The sequence below is a fragment of the Stegodyphus dumicola genome, chromosome 9 (genome assembly GCF_044657685.1).
Source record: "Stegodyphus dumicola isolate Sdum_Otavi_A_Nest chromosome 9, ASM4465768v1".
Lineage (NCBI taxonomy): Eukaryota > Metazoa > Arthropoda > Arachnida > Araneae > Eresidae > Stegodyphus > Stegodyphus dumicola.
The window spans coordinates 27,794,430-27,811,744 of NC_140776.1; the positions used below are offsets into that span (position 1 = coordinate 27,794,430).

The 17,315-nt window shown below is 31.4% G+C and overlaps 1 protein-coding gene across 4 annotated transcripts; it reads right to left on the reverse strand.

Moving 5' to 3' along the window:
• Positions 1-1,712: 1,712 nt before the first annotated feature.
• On the reverse strand, positions 1,713-11,130 carry LOC146995321 (uncharacterized). Of its 4 annotated transcripts, none has more exons than XM_085823306.1 (3): positions 9,380-11,130; positions 4,981-5,149; positions 1,713-1,964 (listed from the first exon to the last, which is right to left on the reverse strand). In XM_085823306.1, the coding sequence occupies exons 1-3, from the start codon at positions 9,917-9,919 to the stop codon at positions 1,945-1,947; spliced, it is 729 nt and encodes a 242-aa protein (XP_085679432.1). In that variant the 5' UTR covers positions 9,920-11,130; the 3' UTR covers positions 1,713-1,944. The 4 variants fall into 4 exon arrangements, with proteins under 4 accessions (XP_085679432.1, XP_085679431.1, XP_085679433.1 ...); XM_085823305.1 differs by having other exon boundaries at positions 1,713-1,947; positions 9,380-11,129; XM_085823307.1 differs by lacking the exon at positions 4,981-5,149 and having other exon boundaries at positions 9,380-11,127.
• Positions 11,131-17,315: the final 6,185 nt, after the last annotated feature.

Below are 17,315 nucleotides of genomic sequence, written 5' to 3' on the forward strand. Positions count from 1 at the left end.
TGGTGAAATCCTATCTGAAATGATCTAAATTTTTGTGTCATGTTTCTCAGTATAAATCATACACACCAATACAGAACAGTATCTCGTGTCTAAAAAATATTTTTTGGTTCCTTACGTATATCATTACAGTATTCATTTATGAAACCTCTCATTTTCTAAAAATGCAGGTTTTATTCCATATACTTTTGACACTTTGACGTTTTCAATCTGTAATAGTGCTCAACTAGACCCAATATTTAAAATTGCTTGTTGTAGGCTTTTTACACCCCTATTCTGCATATCACAATATTAGTTGCTGTTATAATCAGTCACATTTATTCATGCTGTGAGAGAAAAACAGCACAGTTCAACATTGATGAAATAATTAACACTTAATTCCAAGAACCATTCCTACTATATTATGATACAAATTTAAAAGATTTATGAATGTGTTAGAATTGTAAAGTTTTCCGTTTAATGAAAACATTAGGAAATGTGACTTCAAATGGTTGCTACAGAATATTACAAGTTTGAATTTAACTGCACACTTTTGCCCAATTCATGCACATAGAACCTCATTATTTTGGTTTAGTAGATTAATAATTAGATATCAGATTAGCATTAAGTTTTATTTTCTCAGTCATAGAGCATCCAAGAATAGAAATGATAATTAATTTAACACTTCAAAATATACTCATGTGCATGAAAATAACTGTAACTGATGCAAAATGGGAGAAAACATGGTCTTTGTAAAAGCAGTGTTTGTTCTTTAGTTATGAATGTTTAAATCAAATCTGGATTTTATGTATATGCTATTATTATTAAATTTCAGCAAGTACTTCTGTAATGACAGGAAATAATAATAGGCATTATCTAACTATTAAGTAATGATAAGACTTATTCTAGAATTAGAATTATTTAATTTCCTGAATGCTTTAATATAAGTCTGGCTACACTCTTCTGTGTGAAAGACCACAAGCCCTTTGCCTGACACACAAACTTTTAAGCCTCCTTATTTTGCAATAAATAGTTAAAAATTAAAAAATGGGCTGTAACTTTAGCACTCATTTTTCATAATTATTATAAGACCAGTATATTCATCTTTTTGATTAGCAGCAAGTTCACTCCTATTTCTTTGTTTTTGAATGTTGAAAAATTAAAATATCTAATTATTGGTAGCTCTTTTGATATTGTAATGTGTGAAAGTTTAATTTGTATACAGCTTTACGTACTGAAACTTAACAAATATGCAAGTACTCTTATTAACCAGGGAAAAAAAAAGTATCCACATTTTTAAGTGACTATAGTGTTTTTTAATCTTAATCAATGAAAATCAATTGATATCATGGATGATGAAATAAAGAATGTGTGTGTGTGATTATGGCAAAGCCTCGAGGGCCATCTGCCTAAAGGGAGGGATGCCTTTCGTGGAGGACTTTCTAAGGGAAACTGGCTCGTACACACGTTACACATGGGGAAAACCACGAAAACACCCATGCAGCCAGCCCGTTTGCGGGATTCGAACCTTGGACCGAACTACCAGTATTCAGCGACTTTACCGCTCGGCCGCTGGTGGGCGAAATAAAGAATGAAAATATATTTTATTTAAGAAGAAATTGGGATAATGTATTAGTCAATGTCTTGTAAGAAACACTACTTATATTATGCTTCATAGATATGACTAATTCCTAATATGTGGAGTAATTTTCAGTAAAAAATAATTCAACAATGGATAATTTTTTTCCCAGACTTTATTCAGAATACATAATAATTATTTTACAAAGTTTTTATTCATCTTTTATTTCTGAAAATAAAGACATATCAGATAAAATTCCTTGAATAGAGTATAAATATTATTATTATTCAACCATATTACTCAAAAATTTATGAGTTTCAGTTTCAGAAAATTCTCCTGGCAGAGCTTGCTCTTGACTTTTAAATACATACCAGATTCCTGCCAATCGTTTACTGAAAAATAAAGAAGACTAAATTCAATTGTGAAACAGCCAAGATCACTGAAAACAATGCACTATTCATTTTGCAAACATAAGCCTGAAATATTAAAAATGTGAGATCAGATATGAGATTATTTATGAACAGAAAAATTTGCAGTACTTGCATACTATCCCATTGGCCATGAAAATTGGTGCAGAATCACTAATCATTCCTGAGGAAATCCTTCACAGTCAATGGGATGAAGTGTTAAGTACAAATTCTCTGATTCCTCTTTAAAAATAAGAGAAAATTTTGGCATGTAGGTCCCCGAGAATGCATTGTTAACATAAAATGAACTATTCTCTATTATCCACAATTGGGGGTATCACCCTGGCCAAAAGGGTTCATTGTTGCCTACTTTAACAATTTTCTCTTATACTACCAAGTTACATACAAACATAAGCATTTTTATTTGTTTATTGGCCATATATCATTACAAAATAAAGCAAACTTAAAAAAAAAAAAAAAAAAAAAGTGTTTTTATAGAAACTGTATGGCAACAGATGAATTGCAAAATATTTGTCCATTATACTTTATATTTTTCAAGCATCACCAAAGGAATGGAATGCTGTCCTGAAAAACATTTCTTAATTTAAATTTCTTTAAATATATCAATCACTTAAAATTATATGCTTGTATATCAATTTCCGGAATTCAGTTATATTAACTGGCGTATTTAAACTTTGATTTTTAATCCTCTGATAAGCATAGTAGCATACTAAAACACCACAGCTCATATTATCAGTTTGCAAAATATGTGAAGGACAAATTATTTTCCATTTAGTGCTAGTAGCAAATATTTTAGCTAAAACCTCACACCATGTATGAATTAAAATTTGATACTCTTGCCCACATGATTTATTTTGTGGATCATAAAATTCAAAAACCATATCTGGAATATTTACTATTATTAATATCCAATGGACAATTTAAATTTGCAGGGATAAAAAATAATTTCGCTGATTTCAATCTTGTTAGTAATGGATCTTTAATACAAAAATTTGGTTTAGGAATTTGTAAATTAGACTTAACAAAGGCAAAATTTTCATAACTGTTTAATATTTTAAATAAAAAAGCATCAATTATAGTATTATAGAGCCATCCTTTTCGAAAACACGAAGATACAGATTTAAACAAGTGTTCTTCTTCATTACTTATAAAAGGATCTATAGATTTTAACATATATGGTGTAATTTCAATATCATGTATTTTTAAACATGATTTGGTCAAATCTTTATTCATTCTAACATTTACTGAAAAGTTTTGCTCTGCTGATGATAAATTTATCTTTTCCTGTGTATAAGGTGGAACATTCTCAGTTAAAATATTATAAATAAATTTTCTAAATTGAAGGGTATCTAAAGGAAGATTTAAGGCTAATTTATTTACATGTTGAAATGCATAATAACAGATGAAGACCCCACAACTGCTTTCATCATTTTGTAAAGCACGCGGTGGACACTGAATATCCCATGAATCGTTAATTTGTAACTCACTGTTAATTACATTAGACCATTTATTAGTTAAGTTTATGTATTTTGGATTGCATGAATTTATTAACGAGTCATATAAATAAAAGGTATTTTTCTTTAAATCTGCTATGATCAGAACCCAATGAGAATCAATGCAAGCAGGAATCAATAAATATTTGAAAGATTTCAAAGAAACAGGAAAAACATTTCCAAGTGATAATGCATCAGATAAGATAAGCTGGGTAATCGAGGAATCAGCAAAAGTATATTGATCATCACTTTCTAAAATTTTGTATAAAAATGCATTTATGATTACATCAAATAACCACCCCCTAACAAAATCTGTACAAACCGATTTTATAAAAAATTCTTCACTTTTACTGATATAAGAATCTAAAGACTTTAAAGCAAATTCTTTCAGAAATATCTTCGCTAGACTTTAATGGAAGGGAAAATGATTTATTTTGATCAACACTGGTTAAATCACATAGATATTTATCACTGTCATTTAAATCAAATGCTACGGCTTTAAATTTAATTTTCTTTTCCATACATTCATTTATTTCTGGGTCATCTACATTATCATTAAAATCTTGATTCTTATTCTGCTGACATTCCTGTAATTTTCTCTTTTTAGAAGTTTTAAACAATTGTGGGTTAAGTTTTTGATTTGGTGCAACTGGACATGATGCACTTGAATTTTCATTCGAGTTTAAAATTCCTCTACATTCTGAAACTAATGAATTTAATGTTGTATGAACACACTTTAACATGACATTTTGGACTTTTGGTTGTCTTATTAATTTCAGTAATTCTTCTACAAGCTTTTCACATGCATTTACTCTCTGTTCAATACTTTGTGGATTGTAATGATTAACAGAATACACATTTATTGATTTCATACTTTCATTGCATTTCTGATTCGATTCAAGATTAATCCCAGAGAGATTAAACACACAATCATTTTGTCTATTAAGGAATGAATGCACTTTATGTATATGTTTGCACAGCAATTTATCTAAGCAATTGCAGTGATACAAGTGACTACACAATGAGACACATGATACTTTAGGGCATCTATAAAAGCAAAAATCCTGACACGGACAAATTTCAAAAAGACGCTGCACAGTATATATTTTATTTTTTGTCTGAGAACAAACAGTCCAAGAAGTATCAGAGCATTTATTTACATCACTGTCCCTAATTTTTAGTCCTCTCTGATGCCTACTTAAATAAGAAATGGAATTTCTGGGAGATACATTAGTGTATAATTTATAGGTATGATTTAAATATTTATCTTTCTCAATTGTCAGAAGTGTAGAAATTAAAATATCTAATCGTCTATTACGTCTCCGCTTAAAATAAACAGTTTTCAACTGATTGTGAAAAGATTCACAGTACATGTTAGTATCAGTAAATGCATGTGGAAAGTTCCGATAACACAAAGCCCATTCCTCTAATCTATTTTTATAATTTTCAGAAAAATATTCAATAAAATCTCTACTTTTCCTAGAATAGTCATTCAAAAACTTACTTATTTGATCATGAAAAGTGATCTGGTTTCTTTCATGTAATATTTTTGTTAATTCTCCTAGCATTTTTTGTCGCACTTCCTTATCTACCACTTTAGAATTTAGTTGCCGGAACCAACTTTGGCGTACGTGCCACGAACATAAAAGATGCTTAACATCTTGACCAAAAACCTTTGAAAAAGCAGGATATGTAACTTTGTCATCATGTCATTACAGTTTACATATAAATTTGGTACACGACACTTTAAACTATTAAATAAACAATAAAGAGTGTCAGCATCTAGAAAATTAGTAATAAAATGAGCAACTGGATAGCCACAACCAAATTCATCAGGTACTATAAGATTAAGAAGGTAAAAATCATACTGGTTAGTCTTATGTGTAGAATCGATACATAAAATCTCTGTACAACCTTTTATCATCATTTCTTTCTGTTCACGTGTCTGAAGACCAAGAGCAAACGATACTTTATGATTTGGAAGATTATCTAGATCAGTTGGACCGTACAAAGTTGAATTATTCTGAGGCTTATATAATAACACAGGATTGTATGCTTCACATTTTAAAGTTTCAATGATTGAATTAACAGAAACTGCATCACTACTTGGATGCAATGAATTGTTTAAATATCTAGAATAAGCAGAAATAGTTTTACGGGAGACAAAGCTTTCCTTTACAGGGAAATTATTTCTATTCTCGCGATTTCCTGATCCATCTTGTAAGATATCCCTTATTTTTTGTGGAGGCACAGATAAACGTAAATTTGCTTTTATCAAACACCGCGTACTTTGTTTCAATGGCTGATATTTACAATTTTCAAACTTTTGCTCATGATTATGTTTAGGAAAGTAAAAAACAGAGATTTTATTCATTTCTTCACAAGCCCATATTCTGACCGGACAACATACACCTTTTGAAATTGTACCTTTTTCATTTTTCCGACTAGTTTTTTTTCAAAATCAAAATAACCTTGCGTGGTAAACTGACAACAATAATGATAAGTTTTAGAATTTTTTGTTACTTTAGAAAACTTTCTGAATGAAGTAAATGTCGAGGTTCCTTCCAGTTCTAGCCAATCTTGAAAATAACTCATTGTTTCAAATGAATATTCTTTTAAGTTATTTAAATTATGTTCATCTGCTAAATGCTTATTAAAATTTAAAACATATGTAAAAGACTTATGGCAATCAGGTATGAAGCATACATACAATTTATTAACTTCTGTGCAAAATTTCTTATGTTTAAAAAATGATAATTTGCAAGGATAACATTTATTACAATTTAGACATTTCCAAGGGTAAACAGATGAAAAATTTTGGGTTGATCTTTACATTATGGTAACTTGGCGTTTTTTTGGCGAAAATTTGGCGACCAACTCTCCTACAGCAACCCTCTATTTTTTTTTTTCCCGCCGCATTTTGTCTTCACGAAGTAAAGACATGTTTCTTTTCTTTTTATCTACTGAACACTTCTTCCAACAATCTACTAGCCGAATTACACTTATGCTAGAAATTTTATCTAACAAAACTGCTTAATCATGACAAATATTCACTGCAAAATAGGGAAAAAGTGCACAATACCATACTCCTTACGCGTTTTTCAAAATAACACATACACATAAACCATGTACACGGCGACTTATTTTTACTTAAAAAAACATCCCAGAATTGCACAAAAATGGCATTGCGCACACTCTTCACTATATCCATGTACACTGCTTTTTTCTCATAAATTAGAAAAATTTCACGAAAATACATGACAATTTTCTCAATCTTTAAACCCGGTAAAAAGAACATATATGAAATTACGTGATCGCGAAAAAGTATTTACCCTTTCCAAATATGAACATTTCCACATATAAAATAAATAAAATATCCAAAAACTTTTACCTCCAAATCATCTATTACATTATACACGTCACCAACGAATTCATACCGCAAGCATTACAAACACTTAGTATCAAATATTTAAATTATTTCCATGCACGTTTACTTCAACTTAAACGTATACCAAATTCCTACAAACATAAAATTCACAAAATAACTATCATTTAATTAAAATATAATTAAATTCAAAAGCACTACTTAAAATATAAATGAGCACATACATTAAATTAATAAAAATTACCTTACAATCCGAATTACTTTAAACTAAATCATTGCTAATAACAATTTTCCCAATAATACCAAATTCCTTTACTTCCATCTTACATTTAGAACAATGCATAAAAATAATATCCTCAAATTATTAAAAATACTAACTTACCTCATCTTCTTCAGAATCTTGATTACGTGTCCGATAAACTTTTCTTTAGTTACGGCCATGGGATCCAAAAAATTCACGAACACTGTTTCACACAACACAGAATAAACCAAATACAAAATTTCCAGATTTTTTCCTGATTTCCCCCCTTTTCCGATTTCCGAATTTGTTGAAAATTTTCCGAATTTCCCCCCTTTTCCGAATTTGTTGAATTTTCTTAAAGAACCGTAATTCGTCCATTAATATCACATGACATATCCCATGATCTCTCATTTCCCTCACACAAAATAATGCGTAATCGAAACTGAGTACTGCTCACATTATTACCAAAGTCCCTTTATCGCCTCCAAAATGTCGCCAAACTACCAGTTACCATATTGTAAAGATCAACCAAATTTTGTTTTAAATCAGGTACTTGTTTATTTGAACATTTTTTTTTTTTTTTTTTTTTTTGTGGTTATAAAATGAATTCTTCGATTTATAAGTTTTCAAGCATATTTCACATTTACGAAGATAAGCCATTTCTATTTTATCACTAATACATTCTTTGGTTTCTAATTTTTTAGCACTCAATACATTATCAATGTTTATAAGAATATTACTCTGAGGAGAAGTTATTGAAAGTTTAAAATTTTCAGTTTCAAGTTTTTCTTTGCAATTTTTTTTATGATTATTAAAAGAATTTTTAGTTTTATAGTTTTTTTTACAAATATCACATTTTCTAGGATAAAGCAATGGTGTATTAAAGTCAATTTCGGACCCCCCTCCAGTCAGAATAGGACACATAGACTTATTTTTCCTCACTTGACAATTAATTTCACTGCTTTCTACATGATCTTTTAGTAAACAAAATTTATTAAAGTGAAAGAAACTTAGGCCTGAACTACAAGAAGTGCTTTTTCTGGTCATAGAAATGTTCTTTTGCTGCAAAACATAACTAGAGGCAAAGTCAGAGTAAAAATCATCTTTTGTTGTACACAATTTAGGTTGTGAAATATCAAAATTTGTTGAATCATTTTTTAAACTCCCTTTGCCACTAACAGAAGCACAATACAATGGATAACAATCACTGAAAGAAACAGCACTTGCCTGCTGTACACTACAACCAGCAGCAGTGACTGCATTCTTTAGTGATGATCCCATGTAGGCCATTACATTTCTTAGGCGCAAAACAGCTGAAGCAGCATTCTTCAGATGCAAACTGCCACTAACAGTCAAATCCCTCCTTGGACACAAACCATCACCAAAAGCACGAATTGGTTTCTTCTGAAAACTAGCAATTGGGACAGTAGTGTTCGTAGAAGAATTAACAGTGGAACTAGCACTGCTCCTCAGAAAACGGCCAGAACCATGAACTGCAACACGCCTGCAGGAGTCAACATCAGCAAGGATATCATTTCTATGACAGGGGCTGGGAGTGATGTTATTCCTTGAATGCAAACCAGAAGCAGCATTCTTCGGATGACAGCCAGTACCACGGACACCCATAAGTCTAGAATGACAGTCAACACCGGGAATGACAACATTCTCAGGACTTAGGCCAGGGGTAGCAACATTCCTTGGACGCAAATCAGAACCAGAACGAGGGTCGGCAGCATTCCTTGGACGTGAACTAAAACCATTGACATACTTAAAACGAGAGCCAACACTACATATAGCAACATCTCTAGGATGACATCTAGGTTTAGTCCCATTCCTTACATGCAAACCAGAACCAGTTCTATGGACAGAAGCGTTCCTTGGGCGAGATCCACCACCATGGCCAGCAATGCAAAGAGACCGAGAGCTAGCATCTGGGTTGGCAACGTTTTTCGGATGTGAGCCAGGGGTGGTATCATTTTGTAGATGCAAACTAAAACCATCTGTGTGGTTAACAGCGTTCTTTGAATGAGAGTCACCACCATGGACAACACATTTAAAACGAGATCCAGCACCAGAAATAGCAACCCTCTTCAGCCGAGAGCCAGAAGCAGCATTTCTCAAATCAGAATTAGCCTTCTTAGTAGCATCTACAGCACAACCATGCTTTAAAACAGTTGAATAGAGAGGATAAGAAGGGCTTGCAGAAACAAAAGAATCACTCAGAGGTGGAAAATCCAATGTAGTAAATGAAACACAAGGCAATACAAAAGGACTTACCTTTGTAGAAACTGGCTTTGAAGTCAAAACAATCTTGATATTATCCATGAAAACTGCCGCAAGTTTCTTGTTCCCCAGACGGTTTAGATGTAATCCATCCCTAGCCAATAACTTAGCTCCAAAATGATGAGACGACCTGCAAATAAAAAACGCTTCTCGATTTTGGCAGTACTTTTCAAGTTGAGAATTAATTTCTACAATCTTTCTATTAATTACCTGTAAACGGTTCAAAGCTGCTACTCGCTGATTTAAAGTTGTGAAAAAATCTTCACCACGTGGTAGGATATCTGAAATGATAACATTGATATTCGGGTTCAAACGTTTAATATCCTTAAAGAGGCAATCGTACTTTTTAAGAATATCTTCAACACTTTCATTTGAATTGTTGGTATCAACATGTACCAAAATCAAATGGTATCGATTGTCCAAAAAGGATATCTTACGTCTTAACCTTTCTATCGTTGCACCAGGAAAAGAATGTAAATCTACTTCATAGTTCAGAAGATTCGCCGGTAAATATTCATCCAAATATTTAACCATTGAATCTCCAATTATAAGTATTTCATCTTTTTTGGTTGCATATCGGCAAAACAAACAACTACAAATCGAAACACAGATCAATAATTATATATGCTGTAAATAAAATGCAACTATAAATTAAATGAAAATCAAACACTAATCATAAATATAACAAAATACAAATAATTATTAATAGAAAAAAAGAAGATAAATAGCTGAAGGAAAGCGAGAAAAATGGCGCAAAAAAATACACACTTCACACTCGCTAATTAACACGTGAACTAAATTAGCGCCAATTCTTGACCTCGCGGAAAAATTTACGGGAAAAAAATAACGCCAAATGCTCGCCAAGCTTTGTTGCCAACGGAGATATCAAAGGTACATATCCGGTGATGACGTAGAACACACTTCCGGGTTCCGATTTGCGGAATTCTGTAAAACTCGAATCCTTAAGGGTAAGGCTACTATAATCTCTAGTAGCTCTACTTAAAGGCTTTGTAAGTGTTGACAGACGTGAACTGATAACGCTGGCGTCTGTTTTGAGTTGATACACAAAGGAAGCCACAAGCAATGGCAATTTCAAGTATTTTTTAATGCTTTAAACTGATGAAAAATTAAGATTTATTGATTTAAAGGCACTTATTTATAGAAATTTGATTTAGTTTAGATGAAAGAAAAGTACTTATCTTAAAATTCCAGGCTTTTGGAGTATATCCTTACATTGTCCGCTGTTTTATTCTCGTCAACATCGGAGCCGAAATTCATTGGAATGATATAGGTTTTGTAGGGGAAAAATAAACATTTTTCAAAGAAATTTAATTGATAATCACCAAGAGGAAAGGAAAAATTTTCACTTTTTTACGGAGCGCAGCGATCGTGCTGCCGCCTGCCTCGGTGATAACCGTTTATCCCAAACTCCGCTGAAGGGCGAGAAGTAACATAAACAGAACTTTGGCTTGCAGTTGTAAACAGTATTAAGTATATTGTCTGAAAGTGCATTCGTTTATGTAATTGCATAATTTGATTGTTTCTGTAATAAGAAAACTTCATTCAGATAAAATTTATTTTAATGTTATTATTATCTGGTAATAGGATTATACGAAATGCTGAATACTCTTGGTACTATCATAATCTTCGCATAACCTTTCACATTGTATTTTGCGTGATCATTGTAAAATATTTTGTATTATAAAGATTAAATTACTTTGTTAGAAATGTGAATGTTCTAACTTAATTTTCTTTTTATCACTTATTTCCTCTTTGAAAACGCATTCATATTTGACAAATAATTATCTCCTCTGAAAATTTTTTGATTTTTTAAAAACTATATTTGTCAATATTGTAATAAAAACTCACTAATCTAGTGCTTCATAGATCAATATGACAACGAATTCGAAATGTTTTAAAAACAGTTCTTTAATCTTTAGTTTGTAGTAGATGCAACTAATGTCACAGAGAAAAAATATTTCAATAAAAAAGTTCTCCATGTTAATTCAATAGCAAAATTATTTCTATTTCAGTGAGAAATCCACTTTCAATGCTTATATAACAGGAAAATGTAACATAACAGGGTTGCCACGCTACCTGGAAAACCGGGAAAAGTCAGGGAATTCGAAAATTGACCAAAATATTCAGGGAATTTAAGTATTTTTGTCAAAATCTGGAAAAGTCAGGGAAGTTCATACAACGATCTCGCCAAAAAAAGCGATTTTTGCGCCGACGTCGGAAGAGTTAACTTTTTTGGCGAATTATGTATCACGTGAGTGTCATTCGGGTAGCTGGCATAGAGCCAATTTTCGCAGTTCCAATTTGATTGTCTTTTAGGCAAGCAAAGGCAAAGCAACTTTTGGTTTACAATATTTTCGAGAATCGCATGTGCAGTGCATGAACTAAAGAAAGTACCTGTTCTCGTATAAAACAAAATGGGTTTAATCCTAGTATACTGTACCATGGAGATTAGAATCAAAGAATATGTATTGTAAAGAAGGAAAACCTCTCTGCAACAGACGTGGCTGTGGCTCCGTTCCATCATAGAAGGAAAACAGCTGTGCATGTCTGATATATTTGTCGCCAAACCTCGAAACCGGTGTCGAAGTTCGAAGGTCACGTTATCAAGAGTTCATAAAATGAATAGCGTTTAAAATTTCTTTAACCACTTGCGCTAAAAAGACGTGCCACGCACGTCAAGATGCTTTTGTCTCAAACCGCGAGCGACGTGAACACCACGTCGATAAGCATTTATCGCAAAAATGAAAATAACGTGGTGCACACGTCGCCTAACAACGAGATTGTTTATTTCTGAATTACAGCTCTGGATTGCACTCGCAGATGCGGAGCGGCGTAAATGAGACACTTTATATTGTAGCGCACGGCACCGCAACCGTGAAGTTTAGTCTTAGCACAAGTGGTTAAACTCTAAAGGAAAAGAAAATATGGTAAAATCCTAGTATACGGTGCAGCCTTGGCGTGATTTTGAAAATTATCGCCAACACCAAAAATGATCCAAAGAACGTCTATATATATATACTATATATACACTATATGTGTATATACATAGCATATACACTATATATATTTTATATACTATGTATAACCATATATATTCTTTGAATGACCTGTTTATTACTCATCGTATATGTCGCGTTTTTACTGCTCATCATAAAGTCGCCAAAAGTAGCCAAATCCCGTGTGCACCGGAAACTAGGATTAAACCGAAAATATTTTTTGGCGCAAGTAAACTAATTCATGAATTAGTTATTTTCAGGGAAAAAAAAAAAAAAAAAAAAAAAAAAAAAAACTACGAAAATCCATTTTTAAAATTATTGTGAAAAATCCAAGAAGAAACGTCCTTTGATAAAACGTTTCTTCTTGGATTTTTCGCAATAATTTAAAAACGGATTTTCGTAGTTTTCTTTTTGTCAGAGAGCGTTTCTTCTTAACACGTGTTTCTCAATTTCCTGTACACATCGCGGAGAGGGAAATTCTGGCCGCCAGGTTCCCTTCGCAAATTTTCCCTCCGCATTCTAGCGGCGTAATAGCATTTTACTTGTAACTATATTCGCTAAAATAGCGTTGATTATTCTAATTCAATTTTTAAGTAATTATTTTTATGTTATTCATATAATTTAATGTTGCTTCTTCCCTCTAAATTTATTTATTATTAGTAAATAATATTTCCAAATTTCGGGAAATTTTCTCTGGCATAATCCTGAAATTAATTATAGCAGTATGATGACATACCATCACGAAATTTAATGCACATATTTTTTCCTTATGTATGCTGCGAAATAAATATAAAATAGCTCAATTTTTTAAAATAGATTTCTTTCTTTCGTTTAGCTGCAGAATGTCTGCAAAAAAAGCCTTATTTTATTCCAGATTGGGAAGATTCTAATCTCAATCTTCAGTGGAGAAAACAACAACTATTATAATTATATTTGTGTTTTCAAGTGTTAAGGTGCCTTTTAAGAACATACCTCACGCAAATTAAATTTACCTAAAATCTAACCTAACTATTTAGCATTGCGTTGTGATTTATAAGGACCGGATTAGCCTCGTGTTGAACTGGTGATGATCATGAGTAATAATTAAATAAAACATACATTTTTTATCCAATTTATATATCTTAAATTTTATTAAGTTTCTTAAGTGGAAAACTTCGTTTAGCTGCAACAAAATTATCAAACAAAGTATACCAAGAATAATTAAGAATAAATGTCCTCTGGGAGTTATTGAATAATTAAGTGAATTTGCTACACAATACAAGTAATACCATAATTAATTTATCTCTTAGCACAGCCAACGTACATTACGCGGATAGACTGGAATTTTCTTGAAACACACCTGGAAAAGTCAGGGAATTTCATTCTCCTGTTTGAGTGGCAACCCTGACATAAGCATTTTAGAAGTTTTAAATATAAGCTAAAGGTTTGTTGTACAATTTTATGTAAGAAACGTAATAATTTACTTTCATTCCTTTTAAATCAGCATATTCGTTTCCAATAGATAACTGAAATTTTTGGCAAGCTACAGACTTAACTTGAACACACAGTATTCCATTACTTAAAATATCAATTAATTGTTCTTTTTCATTTAGAGATACATTGGAATTGAAAATACCAAAGGCAAAATGGGTCACAGATCCAACCTAATTCCTTATTTGGAAATTTAAAAAAAAAATTTCTGTCAGTTTTATCATACGTTGTTTTAAACAAGAAATCTATTATTTTCTTTAGTAAATTCTGAAAACCACGTTTCTGTTGTTTTTGTTCAATTCTCTTTGCCAAAGTATTAGCTTAGTTTTAAAAGCTTCAATATTGGTGCTCATTATTAAAATGCTTAGTTTCAAAATGTCTGTCAATAATTTCAAATATTTTCTCTCCAGTTGCTTTTCCTTTCCAAATATTACAACATAAAAAATATTCTACTGTGTCATCTTGAAAAACGTATCTCAGATAAACGATGAATTGAGACATTTTTATAATGTCGGTAGCTTCATCAAGTTTTATAGTAAAGACTGGATTTTGTATTCTATAGTGTCTGATATTACAGAAATTTGGTGAGAAACGGTATCTTTTTTTAATGCTATTGTTTTTAAATCATTACTATATTTTTCTGCATGCATAAATGATGTTACGGTTGATCTTTACATTATGGTAACTTGGCGATTTTTTGGCGAAAATTTGGCGACCAACTCTCCTACAGCAACCCTCTATTTTTTTTTCCCCGCCGCCATTTTGTCTTCACGAAGTAAAGACCTGTTTCTTTTCTTTTTATCTACTGAACACTTCTTCCAACAATCTACTAGCCGAATTACACTTATGCTAAAAATTTTATCTAACAAAACTGCTTAATCATAACAAATATTCACTGCAAAATTGGGAAAAAGTGCACAATACCATACTCCTTATGCGTTTTTCAAAATAACACATACAGATAAACCATGTACACGTCGACTTATTTTTACTTAAAAAAAATCGCAGAATTACACAAAAATGGCATTGCGCACACTCTTCACTATATCCATGTACACTGCTTTTTTCTCATAAATTAGAAAAATTTCACGAAAATGCATAACAATTTTCTGAATCTTTAAACCCGGTAAAAAGAACATATATGAAATTACCTTATCGCGAAAAAGTATATACCCTTTCCAAATATAAACATTTCCACGTATAAAATAAATAAAATATCTAAAAACTTTTACCTCTAAATTATCTATTATATTTTAAATGTCACCAACGAATTCATACCGCAAACATTACAAATACTTAGTGTCAAATATTTAAATTATTTCCATGCATGTTTACTTCAGCTAAAACGTATACCAAATTCCTACAAACATAAAATTCACAAAATAACTATCATTTAATTAAAATATCACTAAACCATGTACACGTCAACTTATTTTTACTTAAAAAAACATTCCAGAATCGCACAAAAATGGCATTGCGCACATTTATCACTATATCCATGTACACTGCTTTTTTCTCCTAAATTAGAAAAATTTCACGAAAATGCATGAAAGTACTCAACGTATACTACTCAAATATATTCCAAAATACTACAACCATATAACTCACAAAATCACGATCATTAAATTAAAATATAATTAAATTAAAAAACACTACTTAAAATATAAATAAGCACATACATTAAATTAATAAAAATTAGATTACAATCCTAATTACTTTAAACTAAATCATTGCTAATAACAATTTTCAAATAATACCATTTTAATTTATTTACTCCTTACATTTAGAACAATGCATAAAAATAATATCCTCAAATGATTAAAAATACTAACTTACCTAATCTTCTTCAGAATCTTCATTACGTCGCTGGAGTACTACTGCTAATTTCTAAATCCTAAATCCAGTAGTCAACTAGATGTCTATTCACCAAGTAATAAGAAATTAATAAAATTTCACCTATACTCAAACTACTTTCAGCAAACTAAGTACCCTTCCTTACACTCCTTTTCACAAAATGTCCATTTTCACCATATTTCTTGCACCACCATTTAAACTTGTAATATCCTTCCTTTCACACAATCTCAACTTATTATTATTATCAGATAAATGCATTAAAAATTTAGAATTCACTTTACAAAGCGCCATGCAATCCGAAAATTAATCAACACTATTTCACACAACACACAATGAAGCTTTTCCAAATTAACCCCCTTTTCCGATTAAAGAACTGTAATTCGTCCATTAATGTCACGTTTCACACAACACAGAATATTGCTAAATACGAAATTTCCAGATTTCCCCCCTTTTCCGATTAAACAACTGTAATTCGTCCATTAATGTCACATGACATATCTCATTCTCACATTATTACCAAAGTCCTAGGTAGTAATCTTTATCGCCTCCAAAATGTCGCCAAACTACCAGTTACCATATTCTAAAGATCAGCCAATGTTACTTTAATTGCTGAAGGAAGAATGAGCGATTCTCCAATTGTATGATGTTTTAAATTTTTTGCAATTAAATATGAAACTTTTAAGATGCCTGTAAATCTTCTCAGGAACTGTTGTATATTTTTTCAAAAATACATTTTAATTTTTCATGCTCTTAGCTCATTCCTTAAAAAAATTCTTCAGATATATTTACATAATCTTTATGTTTAGTTTCTGAGGTACTTTCCGTTTCACTGGCGCAAATCTCGCCAAGCAGACTTTGTTGTCGACAACATACAATATACACATAAAAATTTTAACAAACGTTAGTTCTAAGAATTTTTTATTTTAAAGGCATAAACATTTTAATACCTTTTAAAATTTTGTAAAAAAGCCAATAAATTTGTGAAAAAACATTAAGAATTTACTATGTTTTCATGTTTCAACATCCTGATTTGTTGATCACGTGATCTCATCTCACGTAAACTATGCTACAAAAATCTAATTCTCTACATTAATGACAAGTTAAATTTTAATTTGGAATGCAAGAATTATTTCAATTCGTATGAATAGTTTATTCAGAAATTATGTAAAACCACAGTGCTTTACTTCACTAGTCCATTCTCATTAGAATTGATGAATTTGACCCGTGATTTTGTCTTTTCTATATTTTCGCCTTCGGATGAGCGGTGTGATTGCATTCTAATTGACTTAATTACCATGAATGGTCTTAGAGCATAAAATTTAACTATCTTGTACAAATTCTATGTAATTGTATGCCAGTACAGTCAATCTGATAAGAAATGGCTGCGACTTGTTTTGAAAATGAGGCGTAAAAGGTTGCCAGTGAAGGTATTCTGTTTGGCATCAGTTGTACCATTATTGGCAACTTTATTGTTTGCACCGGCAAAACGGAAAAGTACCGTTTCTAAATGTGTTTTTAATTTCGCAGGTTTCATACTTTCCATGTGCGAAGTTTTCACTGCATTTAACACACAATGGATATTCATTTTC

Excerpts from the sequence above, each read along its gene's own strand:
- LOC146995321 (XM_085823305.1), bottom strand. The coding sequence starts at position 9,919 with ATGGTTAAATATTTGGATGAATATTTACCGGCGAATCTTCTGAACTAT. Across the intron at positions 5,150-9,379 it reads CAAAGCCAGTTTCTACAAAG|GTTTTTGGTCAAGATGTTAA; the intron begins GTAAGTCCTTTT and ends GCTTTTTCAAAG. Across the intron at positions 1,948-4,980 it reads CACTTTTCATGATCAAATAA|TAAACGATTGGCAGGAATCT; the intron begins GTAAGTTTTTGA and ends TTTATTTTTCAG.